Below are 14,650 nucleotides of genomic sequence, written 5' to 3' on the forward strand. Positions count from 1 at the left end.
GAAATTATTTCCCAATAAAGTGCAATTTGCTTTGGGATCATCTTCAGGGATCTTTGTTTCAGTCTATTTCATGTCAATACATGATCCTACTGCAAATCAGCATTGATGACCCAGTATTCTTTGATTACAGAGCAGGGCACTGGTGTAATATAAGCTTAGACAGCAGTTTTGAACAAATCTGTGGCACACTGCATATGCTTGTAAAAGTGGGCATGAACTCCTGTAATAGCAACCACCACCACTAAAAACCATGAGCGATTTTTCGGTTACCAGACAATATTTGGTATTTCACCTCGGTTTACTGATGGCACTTTCTAGATTTTTCTGGGTCTACACATAAAAGGTTTAATTCATTTTAGTGCATCCTTTACAATGCCCAAAGTATGGTGTCATAGATGCATAACTGATGGATGCACTGGAAAAGCTGAGAAACAAGTAATGCAGAGAAATCTCAGCAGTAGACAGTCAATGAGATGCACACATCTCTTGCTCGCATGCAGACAGTATGCAGCTTGGAAGTGGGGCAAAGAAAGGAAATTCCTGTTGACATATTACCCCAATTCTAGGATACATATACTTTGTACTAAATCTGTATGCAATCCAGAAATATTTGCATCTCCCCCGTACACTTAATTGCTGGTAGCAGGTGGACCTATCCAGTTTACTGTTGCTCTCCATGTGGAAGTTCTATTGCAGGATTTAAGCCCACTTTACGTAATAGACAGGGTAGAGGTAGATTGAGACCTGTCAGGGTTTCACTGACATCTGTATGCCTGATGGGGAGATTTTCCCTCCGTTCCTAAGAGACAGGACAAAGAGCTAAGGGGAAAAAAAAAATACAATTGTCTTCACTGGAGACTTATTCAGAACTCCGCTGTCACAAAAACAAGAAGTGAGATCTCCCCAAAAAGGTACAGACAAACAAAACCACTACAGGTTTTAAACCCTACGAAATCTAAAATGGAGATGAAAAAACCCATGTTACATTTAAGATTTCTTTTTTACATTCCAAGCTCTAAGCAAACAGAGTTGATCACAAAGAATGTTTTCCAGTGTGAAAATGTTAACTCCATATGGTACTCATTGCCATCACTGGCAGACAGCTCTGCAGAGGTGTGCGCAGAGTCCTTTCTGCCAGCGACAGCTCAATAAAGAAAGGAAAAAGCACAACACTGAAGAGGTGAAAGATCTTACTTTTTGTCCAGGTAGCACAGCTGAAGATTTATGTATTTACTAGTTTAATTAGTAAATTTCTTCTTATGCACTCATTTCCTGCAAGTGTCAAAATGTGAGAGATGTTGGAGCAGAGACAGGTTATACAAGACATATTAGGCACCTTGTTCTAGGGAACATTGTGGAATGGGTAGCTAGCAGACTTTCACGTGGGAATGAAACAACTGCAAGGTTGATTTAATGGTTGAAACGAGAGATTAGTAGTTTTCAGAGAAGGTATTTCAGGATACAACAACACAGCAGCAAGTCACATGGACAACGGTTTACATGTCTGAAATGCCCAAGTGGCACAGCAAGTTTCTTAAGATTACTGGGGCCTGAGCACATTTAATGTCACGAGTCATGTCAGTGACAAAGGACTAGCACTTCCAATCCCCCCTCAAAAAAAAAAAAAAAAAAAAAAAAAAAAAAAACCAAACACGTTATAAAGCATATTACAAGGTCTAACAAGGCGCTTGAAGGGGTAGACTGTTTAAATTGTGAGCGTTTCCAATGTGAAAACAGACATAGGAGGAAGTGGAGGGGTTTGTGTTAGCAAATCATTTAATTCCTGCCTGTAAGTTATTTTATAGTTATGAACTCTTGAACAAGTTTTATTACAACTTTTTAAAATCTCTTTCTACTGATTGCACTTTATTACCAAAGAATCCTTTTAACCTGAATAAAAAAAGGTGTTTTTAAATGGTTGGTGCTTGATGCTGTGTTTTTTCTCTCCAGTTTAAAACGGGACCAGCAGAGAAGAGCAAAGCATTGCACTGACTGCACAGAAGGGTACACAGCCCTGTGCAAGACAAAGACCAACACAGGACCAATGTCTTTCTGGTAACAGAGTGAAGACATGCTACCCAGTTACAGAAGATTGTGGATTAGCAGTTTTAGGAAACAACTCCGCACTATTCTGCAGATTGATTAGTGAGAGCCAATAGTAGTAGGAAAAACATGCAGTGTCAACTAATCAAAAGATCATTTCAGACATGTCACGTAATGGAAAAAAAATGTTTTTGTTTTTTTATTCTTTTTTGCAACAGGAGTGTGTGAGAGGTTAGTGAGCAGACACCAGGGCATTTCACTTTACAAATGAACCTGAGTGACTGAAAGTGCTGAAGACAGCACCAACATTCGGGCATCTTGCACAGGTGTACATTTAACACTTTTCCCCATTCAGGTCGCGAGTCACAGTAAAATTATGGGAGATTTAGAAGCGGATGAAGAAAGTGACTTATGGGCACACTTACCACAAGTTACTTTAGTTGGGGCAGATTCGGGCTGTGGAGGAGCACTGCTCACTTTGCTCTTTTTAGGTTTTGTGCAGCGACCCCTCCTTGCATTTCCTGATCGCTTTCTCTTCTTACCAGAGGAACCTGTAAAAAAGGAATTACAATCAGGAGGGGGAACAACCTAGGCTGGCTGCTCAAACTCTTATTTACCACTTCTTCCATTTACTGCACTGAAAGAGTCTCTGAAGCAAATTTACAAACCGATGATACTCGCTTAAAGAGACTCCGTAACAAAAATTGCATCCTGTTTTTTATCATCCTACAAGTTCCAAAAGCTATTCTAATGTGTTCTGGCTTACTGCAGCACGTTCTACTATCACCATCTCTGTAATAAATCAACTTATCTCTCTCTTGTCAGACTTGTCAGGCCTGTGTCTGGAAGGCTGCCAAGTTCTTCAGTGTTGTGGTTCTGCTATGAACTACCCCTTCCAGGCCCCTCTATGCACACTGCCTGTGTATTATTTAGATTATGGCAGGTTCTCTCTGCTCTATTATCTTTTACAAGCTGGATAAATCCTCCTCTGAGCTGGCTGGGCTTTCACATACTGAGGAATTACATACAGGCAGAGCTGTCTGCACTCTGCAGGAAAAAACAGCCTTACACTTCAGTGGAAGATAGCTGCAGGGGGAAAGAAACACACAAATGATCTCTTGAGATTCAAAAGGAAGGGTGTATACAGCTTGCTTGTGTATGGATGTTTTTTCTATGTGTGGACATACTGTACATCAACCTACTTCCTGTTTTGGTGGCCATTTTGTTTGTTTATAAACAAACTTTTTAAAACTGTTTTTAACCACTTAATGCGGCGGGGAGCGGCGAAATTGTGACAGAGGGTAATAGGAGATGTCCCCTAACGCACTGGTATGTTTACTTTTGTGCGATTTTAACAATACAGATTCTCTTTAAGGAGAGGGAAGGCTCTGGGTACTATAGAGCCTTCCCGTTCCTCTCTCGGTCTGCTGGTTCAGGCGCAAGATCCCCCAATTCAAATCTACCGCCAATGGAGGCTTCAGGAGCCAGAGTACTCCCAGAGACTGCTGAAGCCTCCTGCAGAGAGCAGTCTTCGACCCATCAGTCGGAGACCGTTAATGGGGGAGCCAGCGGTTGAACAGGAGAGGAATGGAAATGCTCTATAGGACCCACAGACTTCCCTCTGCTTAAACGGGTATTAGTTTTTGTTTTGAATAGCTTCAGACTCCCTTAAAATAGTAGCTTACAGATTTAAAAGATATAGAACACAATCTACAATATTGTTTTATAAACAAAACCATAGAAATGATAATTGTATATACACTCGCATATAAGCCGACCCGCGTATCAGCCAAAGTACCCACTTTTCCATCAGAAACCAGGAAAAAGTGATTGACTCGTGCTTAAGGGGGGCCCCCCCAACACAGTAGCCAGATGTGACCCAAGGATGATTCGGCTATGCCTCAAGACACCACTAGATGGCGTCAAAGATATGAGACACAGGAAGAAGCCCTGATTATTGCACTGCTTACACTCCTCCTCACAAGCCAGAGGACACAGGTCTTGAGCAGCACCATGTTGAAGGGATTTGGAGGGGGCAAGGACACAGCAGGGAGCCAGCTGGCTAGTGCATGATCCACATGCCCGTCTGCCAGTAACAAAACCTGCTCCACTGATTTGCATATAAGCCGAGGGAGGGTGGGGAAGTAAATTATCAGCTCTTTTTTGTGTGCTGGAAAATTAGGCTTATACACGAGTATAAACACACTTTATTTTTATTTAAGGTTAACTTACTGAACTATATCTTTTCTAAATCCACGTCAAATTCAAATCGCCATTCCTCCAAGCCCTGTCAGTTAACTAGCCCTCATATTCCTGTTTTCTGTACTTCACTTACACCCTGACTAAACAAAACTGCTAGCTGATTGTAAGGACTTACTAGGGAGAAACTTTGAATGGTCTTTGAATAGGAATGGTCTAAATTATACTTTAAAAACTTTTTTTTTTTTAATGTTTAAAATGTCTGATTTTGATGGTTTCAATACCAAATCAGTATAGTTAACTTGTAAGCTAGAAGCATAGGTCATCATGGGCAACAACATTCGTTGGAATACATTTCATACACGGGACAAAAAAAAAAAAAAAAAAAAAAAAAAAAAAAAAGAAAAGGTATATCCTATGGATTCACACGAACACACATTTATCTTTGCACATTAATTACCTGTTTCCCAGTTTTCTGCACTGGATTGTGAGGCTGTTGTACTAAGACATCCATCCATTTGTTTCCCCGAGTCTGTAATTGAAGGGCCATATGTGTATCTCTCCGGTGATACTGTAGAAAGAAAACCATGAAAAATTCTAAAAAACTATAATTATGGAAAATCTTGGAATTACTTCATAAAATAAAATATTAATCATAATACCCATCGTATTTGTAGTGCATTGCCTCTGAATACCCATAATCAAGTCACATTCAAGAAAAATAATAGCAGAACATGCTGCACTTAAAAAACCCATAATGTGATTAAAGTACACCTGAAATGAGGGATATGGCGGCTGCTATATTTATTTCCTTTTAACATTAACAGTTGCCTGGGGTCCTGCTGATCTTTCATGCATCAATAATGTTTGAATTACACACTTGAAACAAACATGCAGCTAATTCACTCAGAGGATCGGATTAGCATGCTTGGTTACGGTCTATAGCTAGAAGTATTAAGCCCCTTAAACACATGAGGAACGTTGGCCGGCCTCTAGCTCGGGAACCACAGTCTGATAGGTGGCACGCAGCAACATGGTGGTGGTCACAGAGCTCCAAACTTCAGTGTAAAGGCTTTAGGACCAGGGGGAAAAAAAAATAAATAAATCAAGATCTCCTATTAATACTGACATTGATGTCTATGTCACAGACATCTGGAAGATGGGGAAAAAGTTCAAGACCTACACTACTACAGCTCAAGACAGGAGAACGTCTGGATATAAAAAGTTTAGCAATTATATAGACAGCTGAATAATGTGTTTATGTGTATTCACTTGCTTCAATGCAAGACTGAGCCATGGTACTTTTTAATGAAGCGGAGAAAAGCTTTGCTCATCCTTAAAGAGTAACTGTCAGGCAAAAAACAAGTAATTTTTATCTATGTTCCCCTGTGTTAAACAGTGTGGAAGGAAGCCAAATATCAATACTGAAGTAAAAAAACTCTTTATTGTGGGCTGAATAGCAGCCTTCCTTATTTCCAGGCTGTTTAGGAGGCCGCATCAGACTGAAAAAGCCGCAGTCAGCCTGCAAAGCAGTATGGGAAGGTCTTACTTCCTCTCTACTGCCCTCCCTGCACCACCCCTTCATTTCCCTATCCAGCCCTGCTGCAGCCTCACTGGCTGGTCCCTCTCGACTCCTTTCCTCCCCATCCAGACACCCTGAGTGACAGCTGCAGGCTGCCCCCCACACCCGCGATTGACACCCACGATCGTCGGCACCGGCCCCCCGTGAGTGACACCCGCAATCGTTGCGTGACACCCGCATTCGTCGCGACCCCCCCCACGCGCGTGTGTGTGACACCCGCAATCGTCGCCCCCCCCCACGCGCGGCGCGCGCGCGTGCGTGTGTGTGACACCCGCAATCGTCGCCCGCCCGCGCGCGCCCCCCCCCCCCCCCCCCCCCGCGCGCGTGTGTGACACCCGCAATCGTCGCGCCCCCGCGTGTGTGTGTGACACCCGCAATCGTCGCGCCCCCCCAACGTGTGCGTGCGTGCGTGCGTGCGTGCGACACCCGCAATCGTCGCGCCCCCCCCGCGCGTGTGTGTGTGTGACACCCGCAATCGTCGCGCCCCCCCGCGCGCGTGTGTGTGACACCCGCAATCGTCGCGCCCCCCCGCGCGTGTGTGTGTGTGACACCCGCAATCGTCGCGCCCCCCCGCGCGTGTGTGACACCCGCAATCGTCGCGCGCCCCCCGCCCGTGTGTGTGTGTGACACCCGCAATCGTCGCACCCCCCCGCCCGTGTGTGTGACACCCGCAATCGTCGCGCCCCCCCGCGCGTGTGTGTGTGTGACACCCGCAATCGTCGCACCCCCCCCCGCGCGTGTGTGTGACACCCGCAATCGTCGCACCCCCCCCGCCCGTGTGTGTGACACCCGCAATCGTCGCACCCCCCGCCCGTGTGTGTGACACCCGCAATCGTCGCACCCACGCGCGTGTGTGACACCCGCAATCGTCGCACCCCCCCCGTGTGTGACACCCGCAATCGTCGCACCCCCCCCCCCGTGTGTGACACCCGCAATCGTCACGCCCCCCCCCCGTGTGTGACACCCGCAATCGTCGCACCCCCCCGTGTGTGACACCCGCAATCGTCGCGCCCCCCCGTGTGTGACACCCGCAATCGTCGCGCCCCCCCGTGTGTGACACCCGCAATCGTCGCGCCCCCCCGTGTGTGACACCCGCAATCGTCACACCCCCCCCCCCCCCCAAGAGTAACACCCGCAATCATCGCCGCGCCCCCCCCCCCGCGAGTGACACCCGCAATCGTCACATACCCCCCAACCACCACCCCCCCCCGCGAGTGACACCCGCAATCGGCGTCGACCGCAAAACAACCGACATCGCCATTAACTGCAAACCGACCGACATCGCAATCGCCCGCAAAACGACTGACTTTGCAATCGCAAGCAAAGGACCGACATCGCAACCACCCGCAAATTGAATGACATTGCAATCATCCACAACCCCCCGCGACTGACAACGCAATCGCTCGCACAGCTCCCCCCACCCCAAATGACAGCGAGATCGCACGCAACCCAGACATGATCACTCCCCGCTGAGTGCCTAATACACACGATGCGTTTTCCCGCTCGATCCGCGGGTCGATTAGATTATTTCCAACATGCTCGAATCGGATTTCGATCGTTCCTGCCGTCGATTTGGCATAATTAACATGTTGGAAATAATCGAATCGATCCCGATTGACCCGCAGATCGAGCGGGGAAACGCATCTTGTGTACCGAGCATAAGACCAGAGACTGGTAGGAGTGTCTGAGGGCTGGGACTTGGGAGGGCTAATGTATAATTAATCAGGAAGCAGGGTAAGGGAGGATATGACATCACAATTGGCTTCAGACAAGACAGAAACCATGGAACCTGCCATGAGCTGTCAGGAGCATCATTCTCTGCATATACTACATAAAAATTCTGTGAAATCCAAACGTGGACAGTGAAATGCATATGTAATGTAAGTACAGCCAGTATTTAGCTACTGATATATGTGTTTTTTGTCTCTAAAGCAGGCCATACACTGGCTCGATTCACGGCCGTTTCGACAGCAGATCCGATCCTGGGATCGGATCTGCTGCCAATCGCTTGCGCTAAACGCACCCGCTGATCCGATTCCCTCCCGAAATCGGATCGGACCGTCGATCGCGCCGTGCGGGAAATTACCCTCGATCGCCCGGCGGTAGGAGCGCGTCGCTTGCGGCGTACGATTCGGGCCCGATCCGAGCATGTATACATTACCTGAAGCTGGCTCCGGGGTCCTCTTCTCCTCGCTGCACCGCATTTCCGCATGTCCCAGTGTACGCTTATACTTCCTGTGTCACTCCGGTGACCAGGAAGTTGAAATAGAGGGCGCTCTATTTGAACTTCCTGGTCACGGAGTAACACAGGAAGCGCCGGGATGGAGCAAGAACAGCGGTGCGGTGCAGTGCGGAGAAGATGCCCGGGAGCCAGCCTCAGGTAATGTATACGGGGGGGGGGGGGGGGGGGGGGGGGGGACAGGCGGCAGGAGCAGCTGAACAGATTGTGATCGGTTTCAGGCTGAAATCGATTCACAATCTGTTTGCAGTAAAGGCAGCCATACGATCCCTATCTGATCAGATTCGATCAGATAGGGATCTGTCAGCTGGTCGATCTAATGGCACATCGACCAGTGTATGGCCACCTTAAGACCCTATACCTAACAGCTCCTCTTTAAAAAGAGACACTGAAGTCTCAAGAAAAACCTCTTTTTATTTAAAAAAAAAAAAAAAAAAAAAGTGTTTAATATGCTAGCCCTACCTAAAGTGCCGCATTCCCACCGCTGTAATCTATCTAAATTCCCCCCTAACTCCCCCGAAAAATCCACTACTTTCTTGGTTGTGGATTTGCCGCTATAGGAGGCAAAGCTATGAGCCGCAGCTCTGCCTCCTTACGCGTCTATCAGCCGCTTATCTCCACCTCTCCCAGTAAAGGAAGACCGAGGGGCCGGGAGAGGCGGCGATCCGCGCTGAGAGGCAGAGCTGCGGCTCACAGCTCTGCCTCTCACGGAAGTGCTGCCCGGATTGCCCCCCGGGGAGTTTGGGGGGGGGGGATTTAGATAGATTACAGTGGTGGGAATATGGCGTTTTAGGTAGGGCAAACGTATTAACATTTAAATAAAAAAGATGTTTTTCTTGAGACTTCAGAGTCTCTTTAAATGAACAAAAATAAAAGTATTTTGACTAGACACACTTTCACAGGTGAATCTAGAGGGGGTTTCCTCATTCTGTGTCCGTTCAAGCAGATCTGAAGGTAAAAATCCAATTGAATGAAATGAAATCTGTGCAGGCGCTCAACATGAATAATAAATAGTCCACAGTCCCAGAATAGTCTGTATTCAAACGGACCCAAACGATATCACAAGTTCACAAATATGTATCCACCAGGTACTCTCACCAGATCAGTTGGGCTGACTCAATCACAAATCAGCAAACGCAGCATATACATATACTCCAACGATCTTCCACTGGTGAGCAGTTAACCATTGCATTGTCGGTGGTGGAAACACAAAGTTGATCACCTAACACGGGGTGGATTACACTGTCACTATAATTCTGTTATCCAGCAGTATTACGCTATGTCCGCACATTGTGTTTGAATTTACAGATGCCAATAGCCGTGGAAGATCGTTGTTGAGCGCCTGCACAGACTTATGCTGGGAATACACGTTTCGTTTTTGCCTTAGTTTAAACCTTCGTTTCGATTGTGCCTTTTGTCCTTTTTGATCCCGAAATAATCGATTGTACGGTTAATATCACCACCCACGGTTTTGGTTTTTTTCCGATTCTGATGGTTTCGTTTTTCCGATGATCGAAGGCTGCAAAGAAACGAAACGTAGTACAGGGACGGACGGCATAACGAATATATAATCGATCTGAACAGCCATCAAGCCTACCAATGGCTCGATTAGATGGATAAAGAGAGATAATATCAAACATGTGCGATCACTAGTCGTTTGTTTTTGGGGTCTATTAATCGAAACTATAATGAGATTATGACTATTTTCACATACGTTTTCAACACTCGATTCGTTTACCGAACGAATCGAAGGCTAAAACGAAACGTGTATTCCCAGCATTAATTTCATTTATTTAGGGAGGCATTTCCATCCCACTGTGTGGCGACCCATGCCCCGTTTGCTTCATTGTTTCTGAAACCATATTTGAGTTGGAGGAGCGCTTATAACCACATTAACTAAAAATACAATTACCTAATGAAGTCCTTTAACAAACAAAGTTTCAACTTTTTCGACCCAAGTAACCCCTACCACAATTCAGTTCCACCCAAGTACCCACCCCCCCATTACTGTTAAAGAGAACACGAGGTGTGTTTAAAGAATGTTATCTGCATACAGAGGCTGGATCTGCTATACAGCCCAGCCTCTGTTGCTATCCCAAACCCCACTAAGGTCCCCCTGTACTCTGCAATCCCTCATAAATCACAGCCGTGCTGTGAGGCTGTGTTTACATCTGTAGTGTCAGTCTCAGCTGCTCCCCCCACCTCCTGCATAGCTCCGGTCCCTGCCTCCGTCCCTTCCTCCAATCAGCAGGGAGGGAAGGGATGCAGGCGGGGACTGGAGTTCTGCAAGAGGCGGGGAGAGCTGCAGACTGACACTATAGAGATAAACACAGCCAGCTCTGACAAGCTGTTTGTCAGCAGCATGGCTGTGATTTATGAGGAATTGCAGAGTGCAGGGGGACCTTAGTGGGGTTTGGGATAGCAACAGAGGCTGGGCTGTATAGGCAGATCCAGCCTCTGTATGCAGATAATATTCTTCAAACCCACCTCGGGTTCTCTTTAATGCCAGCCTTATGCAAAGAATGGAGAATGTTACTTAAAATATTAGTATTAAATTAGGCATGAAAAAAATTAACCAGTGTTTGATATGTAATAATTCAGGAGCTCATGCTAAAACCAGAACTGATCTCTGGCTGAAAGCAGTAATGGTTAAGGGCTCTGCCTCTGACACAGAAGACCAGGGTTCGAATCTCGGCTCTGCCTGTTCATTAAGCCAGCACCTATTCAGTAGGAGACCTTTGGCAAGTCTCCTTGCCTAGCAGAAAATGGCTTCTGAGAGCATGAAAGTGATAAAAAGGTTCAATATTTCTGGCTTACCTAATGAATGTGTCATTGAGCAAAAACAATAACAGTTAAAACTTAAAAAGCAGATTTAAACAAATAAAACTGTGGAATATGGTAAAAAGTCATTTTTTGGAGAAAGAAGAGATACAATTGTTTATTTCATTATTATTTAAGCGTCGAGTGTCCTTTAAGAGCCAGTGTTACAGGCCCTCGCAAGTGTCCTTTGCTTAATCTAACAAAGATCAGATGCTGGAACGAGCATGGACTGCTGGTAACCTTGTTGGACTTTACTAAAGACTTTCCAGAACTTTGTAATTTATATTTAAAACAATTCCTAACATGATACTGGAATATAAAAATTGAATGCAACACTTAATTCTGTGAGTGGTACTGTACTCACAAACGAAAATGTCAGACTTTAAAAAGAAACATCAGGGAAATTAAGCCAATCCAGATTTACTTACCTGAGGCTTCCTCAAGCCCCTGCAAGCTTGTGTGTCCCTCACTGCAGCTCTGTTCTCAGCAGGTTGCTTGGGGTGCCCTCCATAGCAGCCATTGGAAGTACTGCACTTGCGCAAAACCCTCCTGGCGACGGGAGTGTGAACGTGATCGGCGCGGCTGTGCACTCGCACATGCGCAGTAGCCGCTGGCCTCGCCAGGTTGGAGGCTACTACAGAGTGGACCCTGGGTGACCTGCTTAGAGCGGAGCTGTGGCAAGGGACACACAAGTTTGCAGAGGCTGGAGGATTCCCCAGGTAAGTAAATCTGGATTACCTTAATTTCCCAAAGGCTCAGTCAGGTCCAGTCTGGGTTTACTGCGCATGGGTCTACTGCATGCACAGTAGACCCAGACTGACGCGAGTGAGCAAGTTACCAGGGCTGATCATGGCTTAACAGCAGACAGCATGAGGACAGTGTGGGACTCAGACAAGCTTATGGGGGTAGAGGAAGCCCTACACTAAGTCCACAGTAGTAGAGAAAAATTGAGGCCCTTATAACAGGTTTGTCTTTGGAAAAAAAATAAAAAAATAAGGTATAGCCTAGTTTGATTTTGAAACTGAATATGGATGTACATGCAAGTTGGAGATTGGACAAAGATATACATAAGAAACCACAAGAAGGAGTCATATCAAAATTAGAAGATTTTTTTACCTGTGCGACGTCTTTTCAAAGAGACGTGTGGGAGAAGATCATGACGTGTCAGTACACGAAGTAGCTTAAGAAGATGTCTGAAGTTTCCTTCATCACAATAACCTCTTCTCTCCAGTTCAAAAAGTAGCTCAATACCATTTTTCGGTCTTCGGAGTTCATGGGTATCAAAAACATTGCTGGAGCCCCGATTCCATCTCCTCCAGGCAGTCAGCAAGGCACTACTAGGCATCTCACCAGCTTCCTCCACGGTCCAGATACTGGGATCCATAGGGTGAGTGAAAGGGTGGGATTCATTCAAAAGGAAACACAGGGCTTCAACATCACTCTCTGTTAGTTGGGAACCAATTACATGAAACATTTGGTGTAGTGAAAGCATGCCGTAATATTCCAGACACTCTTCCTCCACCCAAGGCAGTGAGAGCATTGAACTCATGGCGCTATTCATCTTGGTCTGAATAGATATTCTGCTACCTTTTCAGTCCCGCAGCAGAATGTACAACTGGCAATGCAACACAGGAAAGTCTTGCCAACAGAAATTACCACAAGATCTGTAAAAAACAAAACAAAAAACAAAAAACAAAAAAAACACCATAAAGCACATTTTACTCAATAGAAAAAAAACCTCTATAATTACTAAAATACAGCCATAAAATGTTATTGACATATCTATAAATCCAAGAGGGCTTGTGCCAAAATACCAACGTATCTGGTACACTCGACATCTATACTGTACTGCATCTAAGGGCTCGGATTAAGAAAAGCAGCTGTAGACATGCCATTTTGTAATTTAACCTACCTGGTGGCATCCCCTTGACTGGCTCAGGGTGGGGGACAAGAAATTAAAAAAAAAAGGGCCAGGTAGCCGCTGCCTCCTGCATGGCGTGGGAGCGGGCTGAGTCGCCATGGTTACATGTTCCTTTCCTGACGTTAGGTGCGTCCTCTGTATGCGGCGACTCACTCGAGCCGCCCACTATGACGCACGCTGTGTCCTTTGTTGCGGATTGGCTGCTTGTCGTTCCAGACAGGTAGGCGGAGACCATTACGGAAGCAGCCTATTTCAATGGCCTCCTCCATTCAGCACTTGTGCACGTTAGCCTCCGAGGAAGCAAGGCTCACACCATTGCGAAACCGTCGTAAGGTCGTGCACCCTCTGGCGCCCACAGTTGCCTCCCCATTCCAGCAGAGCACGATAAGTACCATCCATTTGCACGGACACATGCTCTACTTTCATTATGATTCACTTGTTGTACACCTGCTGTTTGCATTAAAGTTACAGTGCCAGACATCCATGTTTTTTCTTTTTGAATAGAAGCAGTAATCCCAAGCCTCAGGGGGGTAGCTCTGGTAGGCACCAGGAGGCTTGTGCAGAGCATAGCGTGCATTTTAACTCACCTTCCCAGGGATCCAGACGCCGGCAGCAACTATTTTCCTTCCTGTCCTTGGAGGCTCCGGATCCCTCTGGTGAGATCGCTGCCTGTCAAGCATGACGACAGCTAGCGATCACACTGCAGGGTTACAGCACCACCTGGAGGACGGAGGGAAAACTGCAATGCCGGATCCCAGAGAAATACAGGGGCTGCTGCAGGCTCTCTAGAAGCATGATTTTTTTTCCCCTCCTGTTTTTAGGTTTTAAAAGCGTGCCAAAAAAAAAAAAAAGTTGCACTGCTTTTTAGAACCTAAAATCTTGAAATAATCATACCACAAGGGAGGTTAAAAGCCCAACTCCTGCCACCACGTTTACATTTTTAATTTCTTAGCTAGCCGTGCACAAGTCGATACCTGAATGGACATCCAGTGTTCTCCCCAGGCTCTTTTAGCCGGGTGCTCCACCCGGCTAGATTTGCTGACCACCCGGCTGTCATCGGCTCACCTCCTCACCTCCTCCTATGCTGTAAGCAGAGTTGCCCTGCATTTTCAACTCGCCCCACCCGGCTACTTTTTCATGCCACCCGGCTACTTTTTCATGCCACCCGGCTGGAAAAAAATTCTGGGGAGAACACTGGACATCCATTAGGTAGCAGTGACCCAACAGCATTGCACTCTTCTGTGACGTCCATTGCTTTGTGGCTCACAATACACACACACTTCAAAGTGTCTAAAATCTTTCTGAAGTTGATCAGGTATGCAGAGGGCAGTAGATCAAACGTTGGCTGGTACATGGCCAGCCTATAGTTGCTTCAATGGTTCAAATCTAACAAGTGCTGCAGGGAGTATGGTAGACATAATAAACCACTATACAGCTTTACCCTTAGTGACCACTGTGTTAATTTAATGTTAAATATCTTTAATAAACATGGTTAAATATGGTGTAAGGGGGGGGGGGGGGTAGAATACTGAGAGCCCAATATGGTGTAGTAAGTACTGGTACAGGGTGAAGAATGTAAAGTAATACAAACCAGGGTTACCTCCGAGGCAACCACTATAAGTGCAGGTGGGGAGATTAGACCTGTCCCCACCCAGCGTTAAGACGCTCTCTGTAGATTTGAGGAAAGAAGGAAACACCCCTCCACCTGGGGTGGACACTGGTAGACCGCAAACAGAGGCGCCAAAAGGATAAAATTCACTAAAAGTTTTAAAATGCTACAGAAGCAGTGGTGGACTTACCTCCTTGAAGCAGACACAGACTGTCAATTTAATGTTTAAAAATGGTG

General features: G+C 46.2%; 1 protein-coding gene across 1 annotated transcript in view; it reads right to left on the reverse strand.

Annotated features, from left to right (window-relative positions):
• The window catches only part of DEDD2 (death effector domain containing 2), a 49,170-nt gene that overhangs the window by 13,744 nt on the left and 20,776 nt on the right, over window positions 1–14,650 (reverse strand). Inside the window, exons 2-4 of the mRNA XM_068241487.1 lie at window positions 12,000–12,547; window positions 4,703–4,813; window positions 2,469–2,594 (exon numbers count right to left, since the gene is read on the reverse strand). Coding sequence (XP_068097588.1) covers window positions 2,469–2,594; window positions 4,703–4,813; window positions 12,000–12,444 — 682 coding nt within the window. The 5' untranslated portion in view covers window positions 12,445–12,547. The remainder of the gene's footprint in view (window positions 1–2,468; window positions 2,595–4,702; window positions 4,814–11,999; window positions 12,548–14,650) is intronic.

Source organism: Hyperolius riggenbachi, chromosome 6 (assembly GCF_040937935.1).
Source record: "Hyperolius riggenbachi isolate aHypRig1 chromosome 6, aHypRig1.pri, whole genome shotgun sequence".
Classification (NCBI taxonomy): Eukaryota; Metazoa; Chordata; class Amphibia; order Anura; family Hyperoliidae; genus Hyperolius; species Hyperolius riggenbachi.